Source organism: Lepidochelys kempii, chromosome 1, assembly GCF_965140285.1.
Source record: "Lepidochelys kempii isolate rLepKem1 chromosome 1, rLepKem1.hap1, whole genome shotgun sequence".
NCBI classification, from domain to species: Eukaryota; Metazoa; Chordata; order Testudines; family Cheloniidae; genus Lepidochelys; species Lepidochelys kempii.
This window is the reverse complement of record NC_136380.1, coordinates 303,261,029-303,275,032: the sequence shown is the minus strand read 5'-3', so window position 1 is coordinate 303,275,032 and position 14,004 is coordinate 303,261,029. Positions and strand designations below refer to the sequence as shown.

At 40.1% G+C, this 14,004-nt stretch overlaps 1 protein-coding gene across 2 annotated transcripts in view; it reads left to right on the top strand.

The window, feature by feature from the left end:
* SAMTOR (S-adenosylmethionine sensor upstream of mTORC1) overlaps positions 1–14,004 on the top strand; it is a 60,745-nt gene that overhangs the window by 14,885 nt on the left and 31,856 nt on the right. For both annotated transcript variants that reach the window (XM_073328119.2, XM_073328120.2), the window contains 2 exons: positions 5,733–5,874; positions 12,577–12,750. In XM_073328119.2, coding sequence (XP_073184220.1) covers positions 5,733–5,874; positions 12,577–12,750 — 316 coding nt within the window. The remainder of the gene's footprint in view (positions 1–5,732; positions 5,875–12,576; positions 12,751–14,004) is intronic.

The window sequence follows — 14,004 nt, the reverse complement described above, 5'->3', positions numbered from 1 at the left end:
TATGCCTCCAGCTTTCATCCAGACCACACCACACGATCCATTGTCTACAGCCAAGCTCTAAGGTACAACCGCATTTGCTCCAACCCCTCAGACAGAGACAAACACCTACAAGACCTCTATCAAGCATTCTTAAAGCTACAATACCCACCTGCTGAAGTGAAGAAACAGATTGACAGAGCCAGAAGAGTACCCAGAAGTCACCTACTACAGGACAGGCCCAACAAAGAAAATAACAGAACGCCACTAGCCATCACCTTCAGCCCCCAACTAAAACCTCTCCAACACATCATCAAGGATCTACAACTTATCCTGAAGGACAACCCATCTCTCTCACAGATCTTGGGAGACAGGCCAGTCCTTGCTTACAGACAGCCCCCCAACCTGAAGCAAATACTCACCAGCAGCCACACACCACACAACAGAACCACTAACCCAGGAACCTATCCTTGCAACAAAGCCCGTTGCCAACTGTGTCCACATATCTATTCAGGGGACACCATCATAGGGCCTAATCACATCAGCCACACTATCAGAGGCTCGTTCACCTGCACATCTACCAATGTGATATATGCCATCATGTGCCAGCAATGCCCCTCTGTCATGTACATTGGTCATACTGGACAGTCTCTACGTAAAAGAATAAATGGACACAAGTCAGACATCAAGAATTATAACATTCAAAAATCAGTTGGAGAACACTTCAGTCTCTTTGGTCACTCAATTACAGACCTAAAAGTTGCAATTCTTCAACAAAAAAACATCAACAACAGACTCCAACGAGAGACTGCTGAATTGGAATTAATTTGCAAACTGGATACAATTAACTTAGGCTTGACTAAAGACTGGGAGTGGATGGGTCATTACACAAAGTAAAACTATTTCCCCATGTTTATTCCCCCCCCCCCCGCTGTTCCTGAGACATTCTTGTCAACTGCTGGAAATGGCCCACCTTGATTATCACTACAAAAGGTTCTCCCCCCTTCCCCCACTTTCCTGCTGGTAATAGCTCACCTTAAGTGATCACTCTGGTTACAGTGTATATGGTAACACCCATGGTTTCATGTTCTGTGTATATATAAATCTCCCCACTGTATTTTCCACTGAATGCATCCGATGAAGTGAGCTGTAGCTCACGAAAGCTTATGCTCAAATAAATTTCTTAGTCTCTAAGGTGCCACAATTACTCCTTTTATAATCAAGTAGTTTTTTAAGTGAGGTGAAACTTGCAGTACGCAAGACTAATCAGACTCCTGAAATGGATACAGTAGTCTAGAAAGGTTGAGAACCACTGATCTAAGATAAACAGTTCAGATGGGGAACAGAAATAGAGTTTACGGACAAGATTACATTAATACAAAATGAAGTTATAAAATAACTGAAGTTTATGCATATATAAAGTTCATTCCTCGTTTTCTATTTTATTTATATTGCTTTTTGAAAGCAAGTGTTTTGTATCTAATTTTATTTTTCCTTTTTTGTGTGGGAGAAAACATGTTAGAAGTTTATTAGATTTTCTTAGAGACAGCGGCCTGATCAGGTAGTCTCACCTCCTGTATTTCACAGGTCACCATCATCATCCAGCACCTGTACACTAAATCCAACAACCAAAATTAGACCAAAGTATCACAACCCATAGACTAGACTATTACGTGTCACAGGCAAGAACTGGAGGGACTGAGATGAACCAGTGCCCGAAGCCCCTGCAATGTCAGGAAAATGATTAAGTGAGATGTTCCAGAATAACCTAGAATTAAATCAGGAATTCTTACATAAAATCAGAAGTTTCAGAATAGCAGCCGTGTTAGTCTGTATCTGCAAAAAGAAAAGGAGTACTTGTGGCACCTTAGAGACTAAGAAATTTATTTGAGCATAAGCTTTCGTGAGCTACAGCTCACTTGATTGAATGCATTCAGTGGAAAATACAGTGGGGAGATTTATATACACACAGAACATGAAACAATGGGTGTTACCATACACACTGTAATGAGAGTGATCAGGTAAGGTGAGCTATTACCAGCAGGAGAGCCGGGAGGGGACGGGACACCTTTTGTAGTAATAATCAAGGTGGGCCATTTCCAGCAGTTGACAAGAATGTCTCAGGAACAGTGGGGGTGGGGGGGCGGGAATTGTTGTTGAAGAATTGTCAGGGTAGAGCTCATCTTGACTCTGCTTACACAAGGAAGCCCAGTCCCTGGAGCAGCAGGAGGGCTCCCGGGGCAGGTGAAAGTGGTTAGGCTAGTCCTGCTTTGACAGCCCCAAGAAATGGTGGCAGCAACAGCAATTTCACAGACCCAGCTGCCTTGAGCCAGCCACTTAAAGGAAACCACAAACACAGCTCAGTCTTCCTCTGATGCTGCCTAATTTATTCCATTTGAATTCATTCTACATCTACTCTAGACAAGTGTTGTTTTTTCGGGTGAGGGAGAAAGTGAAAGGATCACCAATAAAAGAGTAGGTGAGGGCTCAGAGTTGGGAAAGGGTTTGAAGAGGCATCATTACAATGTTGGGGGCAGGGGTGGGGGAATGCCTAGGGTTAAAACCTTAAAATATGGGAAAAAAGAGGTATGACAAGGCTAACTAGTCAGGAAAATAATGGCAGTTAGGAATGTGATCAGAAGACAGTGATGAGTGATAATGGTAGAGAGTAAAATTGAGTGTAGTACCACAAAGCTAACTCGTCTTCTATTTGTAATCTTTTTTTCCTTGTATTCCCTTATTTTTTTTTAATTTTGACTCATCTTGTTGTCCTGTTTCTACTTAGACTGTAAGCATTTCAGGGCAGGAACTGTCTTTCTTGTGTTTGTGCATAAAGTGTCTAACATACTTCTGAATGCTCTGTAAACAAATAATAAACTAGAGCAACTAATCAAAGCACCAGGAATTTTTAGATAAGCTTCGTCCAGGAGTCTTGTATTTATCATGAGGGGCTTATTAACAGGAGCCCAACTTAGCAAGATTCAGAGTATTGTGGTGAAACAGTTGCAAGACCGCAGTTAAGGTTGTGTTAGAATTTATTAACTACCAAGTTTATTTATATCCAAGTTTGGACTCATCAGTGGTTGGTATTTCTTAAATTGGTTTTGCATAGCCACAAACATGCTTCATTAACCAGGAGAGAGAAATTACAGGAGTTGTATTAGTGTCTTACCAGACAGTGGAGGGTAAAGAAATCTAGGCTATGGCTACACTACAGCATAAGTTGACATAAATGAGGTCACTCATAGGTTTGAATTAGCCAGCCCCCTGCGCTACATAACTTATGCTGACTTAAGCGCCGGTGTGGACAGCGTTTTGTGTCAGCGGGAGAGCTTCTCCCACCGACGTAGTTTACGAGGGCTGGAGTAATTAAGCTGACGGGGAGCTCGCTCCCATCAGTTTAGAGCGGCTACACCTGGGATGGCCAACCTGAGCCTGAGAAGGAGCCAGAATTTACCAATGTACGTTGCCAAAGAGCCACAGTAATACGTCAGCAGCTCCCCCACCCCGTTCCCAGGGTCCCCCACCCACTGGCAGCTCCGCCGATCAGTGCTGCCTCCTCCCAATTAGCTGTTTCGTGGTGTGCAGGAGGCTCGGGGTGGGGAGGAGGAGCAAGGGCACTGCAGGCTCAGAGGAGGGTGCAGGGCCTGTGGTAGAACCAGGGATTGAGCAGCGAATATCCCCCAGCACACTGGAAAGTTGGCGCCTGTAGCTCCAGAGTCGGTGCCTGTACAAGGAGCCCCGTATTAACTTCTGAAGAGCCACATGTGGCTCCAGAGCCACAGGTTGGCCACCCCTGGGCTACACTAAAGAGCTTGCTGCACCACTGTAAGCTCTCTAGTGTAGCCATAGCCTTACACAGTTTCTCGTTCTATCCTCCAGTGTCTGTTCAGTCCTATGTTGGTACTGCATGAAATGCCTTTTCCAAGGAAACCCAGCAGGAGGAACAGAGGTTGTACCAAAAATCGGGAGTGCTTCTGTGTCTCATCCTACTCAGGCATGCTCTCAGGCTGATGTCTGTACCTGCTGATGTCTTTTATTGCCAACTACACAATTTAACACACACGCACCTCTTAATTCAGTGCTTTTGGGAAATAATGAGAATGAAAGGTGCCATATATATGCTTTTGAGTGTTCTGATCAGCCAGCCAATTTACTAATTGGGGCAGAGTGACTTTCCTGCCGTGTACTAGTCACGAAGCAGACAGACAAATCTGTGGTAGAGCTTTTTTTTGTTTGTCCTGTTTCCCCAGTCTCTCTGTTGGATTTAGACTGTATGTGGTCTGCTTCTTGGCCTTACGGCATGAATGCCATCTCATATGAGAGAATGCAAATGCCAGAGTGGAAATATGCCTTATTCTGTTGATATCTGCATTTTATGCCTTCTGAAATCTTTCCAAGGAAAGGAAATTGGCTTAATATCCCTGAACCACACTTGGACAGGCAGTCTGAGTAAACAAGGAGCTAAGATGCTTACCTTAGATTTCTAAGTTATGCAAGTTAGCAAATTTTTGTATAGTAACTCCTCACTTAACGTTGTAGATATGTTCCTGAAAAATGCAACTTTATGCAAAACAATGTTAAGCAAATCCAATTTCCCCCCATAAAAAATAATGTAAATGGGGGGGTTAGGTTCCAGGGAATTTTTTTTGCTCGACAAGACACCTTATACACATATACAGTACAAGTTTTAAACAATTTTAAACAAACAGTTTAATACTGTACACAGCAATGACGATTGTGAAGCTTGGTTGAGATGGTGGAGTAAGAGGGTGGAATATTTCCCAGGGAATGCCTTGCTGCTAAATGATGAACTAGCACTCAGCTGAGCCCTCAAGGGTTAATATGCTATTGTTTATGTAGCCTCACACTCTACAAGGCAGCATGGACTGAGGGAGGAAACACAATAGATTCAGGGCAGTAGCTGTAAACACTTCCCTGCAAAAACTGAACATGATGATGATCCCACGCTATCCAGCTGGAGCAATGCAGAAAGCCTCCTCCTGACAGCAATGCAGAAAGCTCCCGGGAGCAGCTCCAAGGCAGAGAGCAGGGCAGTGGGGGGAGGGCCAACCAAACTGCTGCTGGGCAGCTGCCGAGCCACATACCTTACAGGGAATTTAGGGGAGCTGATTGGGGAGAGTGGGCTGCCAGCCCCCTGGTTCTAATCCCCGTGAGGAGGGGCTGCTCTTCCAGAGAATCCTGCAATCAATGGACAAAGCAGGCAGCTGCCAAACGACAGTATAAGGGAGCATTGCACAACTTTGAACAAGCATGTTCCCTAATCGATCAGCAATGTAACAATGGAACAACTTTAACTGGGACAACGTTAAGTGAGGAGTTACTGTATACCCACACCTGCTGCAATCAGAGGCCAAATGGGGGAGGGAAAGCAATGGTAATGCTTTGCCCCCTCATGACGCCAAAATAAATTGCTATTCAAGGTAGATTATGCAGTTCTTCTAATCATCCCTCTTCCTTGTGGGCTTTGATTAGCAGTAAATAGCTAAGCATCTTGACATGTAAGTTGTCATAAGTAGATTTAATACGTTAATGCTTCTATTGATATGAATGGGAGCAATTTTGTTATATTTTTAGGGTGCCTTTTAGACTTAGGGAGATACCACTGCATCAATTTATGCTTGGCTCACGCTTTAAATGTCTTCTTCACAATCTTTAGACCTAGATGCTACTTTCTGGTGACAAACATTAAACACATATATTATTCTGCTAACACTGTTTTTGTTTTTGTTTAGTGGGAGACTTTGACAAGATCTGGCGTGAACACTGTGAGGATGAGGAAACTCTTTGTGAATATGCTGTGGCAATGAAAAACCTTGCAGATAATCACTGGACAAAATCTTGTGAAGGGGAAGGTCGAATTGAATGGTGTTGCAGGTAAATCTTTGTGTGGTTTAACAAGATAGGATTGTAAACTCTGTCTGAAACTGGCAATCTGAGTCTTCAGTGCAGAGCATATTCTTGCTTTCCGTACTTATATCCAACACTCATGTTTTAATGTGTGGTTATTTTTAAGTAAACACATTTCCCATTATTCTATCTCACTATTCTTAGAATTTTAGCATGTGATGTTCTGAATTTTGATCTTTAAATCCAGATTAAAGCATTCCCAACTAGGTTTAGCAAAACTTTAATGTGTTGAAACTGTTAGCAGCTAAACTTGTTATAAAGAACATGATTAGTACTTGGTTCTAAATCTAGATTTCTCAAAGTCAGGTAATCCTAGAACTGAAAGGGACCTTGAGAGGTCATCTAGTCCAATCCCCTGCACTCAAGGCAGGACTAAGTATTATCTAGACCATCCCTGACAGGTGTTTGTCCAACCTGCTCTTAAAAACTCCAATGATGGAGATTCCACAACCTCCCTAGGCAATTTATTCCAGTGCTCAACCACCTGACAGGAAGTTTTTCCTAATGTCCAACCTAAACCACCCTTGCTGCAATTTAAGGCCATTGCCTCTTGTCCTGACCTCCGAGGTTAAGAAGAATAACTTTTCTCCCTCCTCCTTGTAACAACCTTTTATGTACTTGAAAACTGTTGTCATGTCCCCTCTCAGTCTTCTCTTCTCCAGACTAAACAAAACCGAATTTTTTCAGTCTTCCCTCATACGTCATGTTTTCTAGACGTTTAATCATTTTTGTTGCTCTTCTTTGGACTTCCTCCAATTTGTCCACATCTTTCCTGAAATATGGTTCCCAGAACTGGACACAGTACTCCAGTTGAGGCCTAATCAGCATGGAGTAGAGCGGAAGAATTACTTCTTGTGTCTTGCTTACAGTACTCATGCTAATACATCCCAGAATGATGTTTGCTTTTTTTGCAACATCATTGCACTGTTGACTCATATTTACCTTGTGATCCACTATGACCCCAGATAGCTTTCCGCAGTACTCCTTCCTAGGCAGTCATTTTCCATTTTCTATGTCTGCAACTGATTGTTCCTTCCTAAGTGGAGTACTTTGCATTTGTCCTTATTGAATTTCATCCTATTTACTTCAGACCATTTCTCCAGTTTGTCCAGATCATTTTGAATTTTAATCCTATCCTCCAAAGCACTTACAACCCCTCCCAGCTTGGTATTGTCCACAAACTTTATAGGTGTACTGTCTATGCCATTAGCTAAATCATGTATGAAAATATTGAACAGAACCAACCCCTGCGGGACCCCACTCGTTATGCCCTTCCGGCATCACTGTGAACGACTGATGATTACTCTCTGGGAACGGTTTTCCAACCAGTTATGCACCCACCTTATAGAGGCTCCATCTAGGTTGTATTTCCCTAGTTTGTTTATGAGAAGGTCATGCGAGACAGTATCAAAAACCTTACTAAAGTCTAGATCTACCCCATCTACTGCTTTCCTCCCATCTATAAGGCTTGTTACTCTGTCAAAGAAAGCTATCAGGTTGGTTTGGCACGATTTGTTCTTGACAAATGCATGCTGACTGTTTATCACATTATTATCTTCTAGGTGTTTGCAAATTGATTTCGTAATTGTTTACTCCATTATCTTTCCAGGTACAGAAGTTAAGCCGACTGGTCTGTAATTCCCCGGGTTGTCCTTATTTCCCTTTTTATAGATAGGCACTATATTTGCCCTTTTCCAGTCTTCTGGAATGTCTCCTGTCGTCCATGATTTTTCAAAGATGATTGCTAATGGCTCAGATTTCTCCTCAGTCATCAGGCCCTGGTGAATTGAAGACATCTAACTTGTCTAAGTAATTTTTGACTTGTTCTTTCCCTATTTTAGATTCTGATCCTACCTCATTTTCACTGGCATTCACTATGTTAGATGTCCATTCGCCACCAACCTTCTTGGTGAAAACCGAAACAAGTCATTAAGCACCTCTGCCATTTCCACGTTTTCTGTTATTGTCTTTCTCCCCTCATTGAGTAACAGGCCTACTCTGTCCTTGGTCTTCCTCTTGCTTCTAATGTAGAATTGTAGATGTAATTTGTAGAATGTTTTCTTGTTTCCATTTATGTCCCTAGCTAGTTTAATCTTGTTTTGTGCCTTGGCTTTTCTAATTTTGTCCCTACATACTTGTGGTGTTTGTTTATAGTCATCTTTTTGTAATTTGACCGGATTTCCTCATTTTGTAGGACTCTTTTTTGAGGTTTAGATCATTGAAGATCTCCCGGTTAAGCCAGGGTGGTCTCTTGCCATACTTCCTATCTTCCCTACGCAGTGGGATAGTTTGCTCTTGTACCCTTAATAATGTCTCTTTGAAAAACTGCCAACTGTTTTCAATTGGTTTTTGCCTTAGACTTGCTTCCCATGGGATTTTACCTAACAACTCCGAGTTTGCTAAAGTCTGCCTTCTTGAAATCCATTGTCTTTATTGTGCTGTTCTCCCTCCTACCATTTCTTAGAATCATGAACTCTACCATTTCATGATCACTTTCACTCAAGTTGCCTTCCGGTTTCAAATTCTCAACCAGTTCCGCCCTATTTGTCAAAATCAAATCTAGAACAGCCTCCCCCAAGTAGCTTACTCCACCTTTTGAAATAAAAAAAAGTCTCCAATACATTCCAAGAACTTGTTCGATAATCTATGCTCTGCTGTGTTATTTTCCGAACAGATGTCTGGGTAGTTTGTCCCCCATCACCACCAAGTCCTGTGATCTGGATGAGTTGTTTTAAAAAGAAAAGAAAAAAAAGCCTCATCCACCTCTTCTTCCTGGTCTGTAGTAGACCCCTACCATGACATCACCCGGGTTTTTTTTACCCCTTTTATCCTTAGCCAGAGACTTTCAACAAGTCTCTCTTATTTCTATCTCAACCTCAGTCCAAGTGTATACATTTTAATATACAAGACAACACCTCCTCTCTTATAACCTCATAACAGTAATACACTGTTAAGAAATAATTCATAATGTTTTATTTGCAGAGGACTTTTAAAAGTTGGTTACTTGCTGCTTTTTATAGCTGTTCTGATTTTTTTTTTTTTTTTTTTTTTTTTTTTAAATACAGGTCTTTGCTATGTAATAGTCATACGTTTTAATGACTTCCCAGTGGCTTTGTAAGCATATCAAGTTTTGCACATGGATTTAATTAAAGATGTAGAGTATGAAAATCCATCCCTGTGTTACTTCTCATACCCAGTGTTCCGTATATAAAGTTTTTCTTCCAAAAATGTCTTTCTTTTTGTCTGAGACAAGGTGGATGAGGTAATATCTTTTACTGGGCCAACTTCTGTTGGTGAGAAGAGACAAGCTTTTGAGCTACACAGAACTCTTCCTCAGGTCTGGGAAAGGTACTCCTTTTTCTCTTTGTCCACATAATCCCAAACGTCAAATAATATATAAGTGCTGAGAAAATACTTTGCAATTCCTCACTTCATCTCTAGAGGCCAGGAGTTCTCAAACTTTTGTTCTGTGTATCACTGATCTGCCGAGAGGTGATGGGGCACATGATACTGGCCCTTCCTGTGTCCTGCTGCTTAACTGAATGAAAATAGTTTTAAAAATAAATAAATATTTTGATTACATAGAAAAAGAAATTATTGTTGGTACAGTTAGGTATCATAAGTTTCTCTTCAGAAGTGGAAAACTCTGAAAATGTTGGAGAACCCCTTCAGTAAGCCTTATTTTGAGGACAGGATGGCTTTTGGAGGCACATCTTGGGTATCTGTAATGAGGAAAAAAATTTTTACCCAGAAGCTAGAAAAAAAAACTTGTAAAGCCACTTTACCTTCATTTTCTCTTGCCTCCATGCAATCTTTTCTTACCAAATACCTGAAAAGCAACCCTCTCCAAATTATTTAGAGGGCTAGCCTACATAATACAGTACAATCATTAAAGCAGGGCTAGGCAAACTTTTTGGCCTGAGGATCACATCAGGGAATAGAAATTTTATAGCGGGCCATGAATGCCCACAAAACTGGGGTTGGGTTCTGGTTGGGGGTGCAGGCTCTGGGATGGGGCTGCAGATGAGGAGTTTGGGGTGTAGGGAGGTGCTCTGGCTGGAACCGAGGGGTTCAGAGGGCAGGAGAGGAATCAGGGCTGAGGCAGTGGGGTGGGGTGTGGGGAGAGGCTCATGGGTGCAGGCTCCGAGCGGTGCTTACCTCAAGTGACTCCCGGAAGCAGTGGCATGTCCTTTCTACTCCTATGCGGAGGCGTGTCCAGGTGTCTCTGCACGCTGCCTCATCTGCAGGCACCGCCCCTACAGCTCCCATTAGAGCACCGTAGGGGGACATTGGAATGTGTAGGAGCCGGAGTGGGGCCATCCCGCGGCTTCCGGGAGCTGCATGGTGCGGCCCTGACCCTGCGCCCTGGCTGGAGCACTAGAGTGGGTCCGGGCCGTGTGGTGCAACCCCTGGACAGAGCTCGCGGGCCAGCTTAAAACAGCTCTTGGGCCTTAGTTTGTCCATCCCCGCATTAGGGAAACCATCTATACTCTTCTTTGGTATTAAGAGTGACAGTTATGCAGATTATTTTTTAAACTTTTTCCGCTGCCTAGTTGGGGAGGTTGAAAAATATTTTGAGATTAATTCATAAACTAGATGCTATGTGTGTCTTTCATTTTTGATTATATAATGTTTTTATTCTTTAATTGAAATATTTCTTCATGGTTTGTAAAAAATATTAAATATATGGTGATCGATACTGACTATTTGCAGCTTTAAAATAAGGAGACTGCCTTACCCTGTATATGTGATTGTTTCAGGGAATACCTTGGAAACCTTTAGTTATAGGATTGATACAAGATTTGTCTACTGAATTCCAGAAGCATTTCTGGACCCCATGACCTTAGAGTGCTATTGCAATAAGCTTGAACAATACATTAATCCTATACCCTGCCTGTGCTTTCCTCAGACTCTACTTTTTTTTTGTTGTGTTCCCACTTCACTTTTGTATTTAAGACTATAGCTTTGTAATATAAAGGGAAGCAGAAAGACACATTTTGGAAAATAACTCCAAATCAAGTCTTCACTTAGAGGTTTTGTGGTTATAGCAAAATCCTCCTTGTATATAAATAGCATCTACTGGCAAAAGAATGTTTTAGCTTTTATAGCTAATCTGGTTCTGCAAGCAAAATAAGTTATGGCAAAAGCACTCTTTTACTGGTATAACTGCATCTACACTAGGGCTTTTTCTAGCATAGCTATATGGTATCTAACATAGCTATGCTAAGAAAACTTTTAAGTGTAGATGCTTTGGCTGGTTCTGAAATTTACTTATGTTCCTTCAAGAAGGAAGGGGTGAAGTGGGCCCTAAATTAGATACAGATGGAATTTCATGTTGTCTTGTTAGGGGTTTTTTTGTTTTTTTGTTTTTTTAATGCCAGTCTGGATTTTCTCTCACTTGTAAGGTGGTGATCAGCAGAACTATCTAAAAATTCTTCTGGCCTAATAAAATCATAAATTGCTTTTCTAATGCTTCAACAGAATCAGAACATTGAACTTGTGGTAATTGATAGAATAATCTCAAGATCTCTCTGTTCTAGTGCAATCTTTGGAATCCTCAATGGGAGAAACTGCATCCAAAGATGTTCTTGCAAAAAAATCTTTGACATCTGTCTCAGTTCATAATCTGTTTTAGACATTATAACTGTCTAAGAACCTGAAATTAGATCCCTATATCAAAACCAATATCTCTCTCAGTAAGAAGAGATGCAAAGCCTCTGATCTATGAAAAAACAGTTTAAAAAAGCAGTTAAACATTTACTTTTTGTTTATATCATGTGAAACTTGAAGTTGAAAAATCTTCATTGTGTTTTAGAACAAGATTCCTAGTACAAACAAGGCTTTATATTATCCGATATGCTGAGACAATTCTAGCCTTTCTGTTCTTAACCTGGGAGCCTACACCTTATGACTGGATTATATTCCTCCTTTCCAATAAGTGTCTTACAAGTACTTGCTAAGCCTCCCCATTTCTGGAGACTACAGAGCTAGTTCGTAAGTGGGGGAAAAGGTTGAATATACTTCTAATTGTAGCTCTGATAAGGATATCTTCATTAGGTCCACATTCCCTCTCCTTGAAAGTTAGGATCCATTTATGTATAGATAATACGGAATTTATCCAAAAGGGAAAAAAATCCATATACCTCACATTAACTTAATCTAGCTTTTGACTGCTGCCTCTGGATCAAAACATCTGGAAGCAATTAAGCCACTCCTCATTTCATATGTGATCTGAATGGAAGATAAATGGCCAAAGACATGAGGATAATAAGTGCCTTATGAAAACTATTGGAAACAATGCATTCTACAGGTAGCATTGTGGGTTTTCCTCTTTGAATATGTATTGTAGCTTTAATATGGGACTTTGTTATGAAACTCTAGTTATTAAGTGTTTGTATCCTTTAATGAATTCCATTTAAAATTCTTTTTTCCTTCATTCTCAGTTTGTCATGCTGCTGCTGAGTTCAAATTAATATAGGTAAACCCCAATAATAACTTTTACAAAAGTCTTGATAATCTCGAAGCTTGTATAATCAGTTTTTAATAATAATTAATGTACCTGCAAGTTTTAGATAACATGTAAACTCAAGGTACCTATAGTTATAAGTATTGCTAACCCTCATTACCACTGGTCTGCTGAAATATTACTTTGGATATTTTCTTTTTTAGTGTATGCCGAGAATATTTTCAAAATGGCGGAAAGAGAAAAGCACTTGAAAAAGATGAGAAAAGAGCAGTTGTTGCATCTAAGACCACTTCAGCCTTAAATGTTCTCCAGAATCCCAAAATTGAAGAACCCTTATCCAACTTCAGCTTTACAAATCATGAAACCATATCAGAGGAGTAAGTTGTAACTTTTTGCTATAATAAAAAAAAGTTTGCAAAAGAGAAGTTTTTCCCAGTCGTATAACATTGACTTCTGTGAAATTGCATTGCCCTAATGTATTTCCAATGCAACTTTTTATAGTTTTTAAAAAAGGAAAGAAAGTTTTTTAAAAAAAAAAGCAAGTATATATTAATATGCTTCAGAAAATATTTGTATCATCACATTTTTTGGAAGCTAATGTTACAAAAATAGTGGCCCATAATTTATTCTGAGATTGACAATAGTCTTTTTTTATTTTAAGGAAAAACTCTCATCACTTGTGGAACACTTCTATCTTGTTAATGTTCTTGGTGTGATTTATAATACAATTTGGGTTTGGACAAAGGGAACATTTAAGAGGAAAGTGCTTCAGTGGGAAACTGCTGAGTATTTAGCACTCTTGAAACTCAATCCACTTTGCCTAAATATGGACTGGGTGCCTAAGATTACGCTCCTTTTACCAAAAAAAATGGGCAAAGTTCTTTGACATTACCTGTGTACTTCCAAATGACTTCTTAAAGTCTAACTTTTTTGGAACTTCTTGGTTTCCTGCGTTATTTATTTTTAAAAGTACATAAATAAATAACAAATGCATTACTTTTCTAAGGTATTTTTCCCTCAATATTCTGACTTGTTTTCAACCTTAACTCAAATTAATTTTTTTTTAAACTTTTGGTCCTAGAATAGCACTAACTTTTGTACCTTTTATTATAGTTTAAAATTTCTGCCACCTTATTATAATGGGAAGACATTCATACTGTACAACAAGTAGAGTAGAGTAATGAGACTACATAAATATACTCATTCAATTTTAATATGCTTTTAAAAATAAAATTAGTCAATTTAATTTATGTTCTTAAATTCATGGGTCAACTCTTATGACTGCTTAGCTGCCACAGTATTTTGTTAGCAGTTTCAGGAGCGTTTCTAGATCTTGCTTCTATGCCATATCTTCTGTGAACAAGTTGTATGTATTATTAATTAGGGAAATGAAGGGCAGGTTGGTAATGTTAATGAATATCTTGTGTCCACATCAGTTAGTATCTTTGTGCCTTTAACTCTGTTAGAATAACTTGTACATGCCCTAAGTGTCTCTGTACAAAATGGCTAGAAACAAAACAGAAAACAATTTGTTCTCTAATATTATTTTGCATTATGGAGATGTGCAGTATCCACTACATAATTGAGGTTGCAACCTGAGTTCCCATCAGAACCCTGATTTCTCTCCCCTT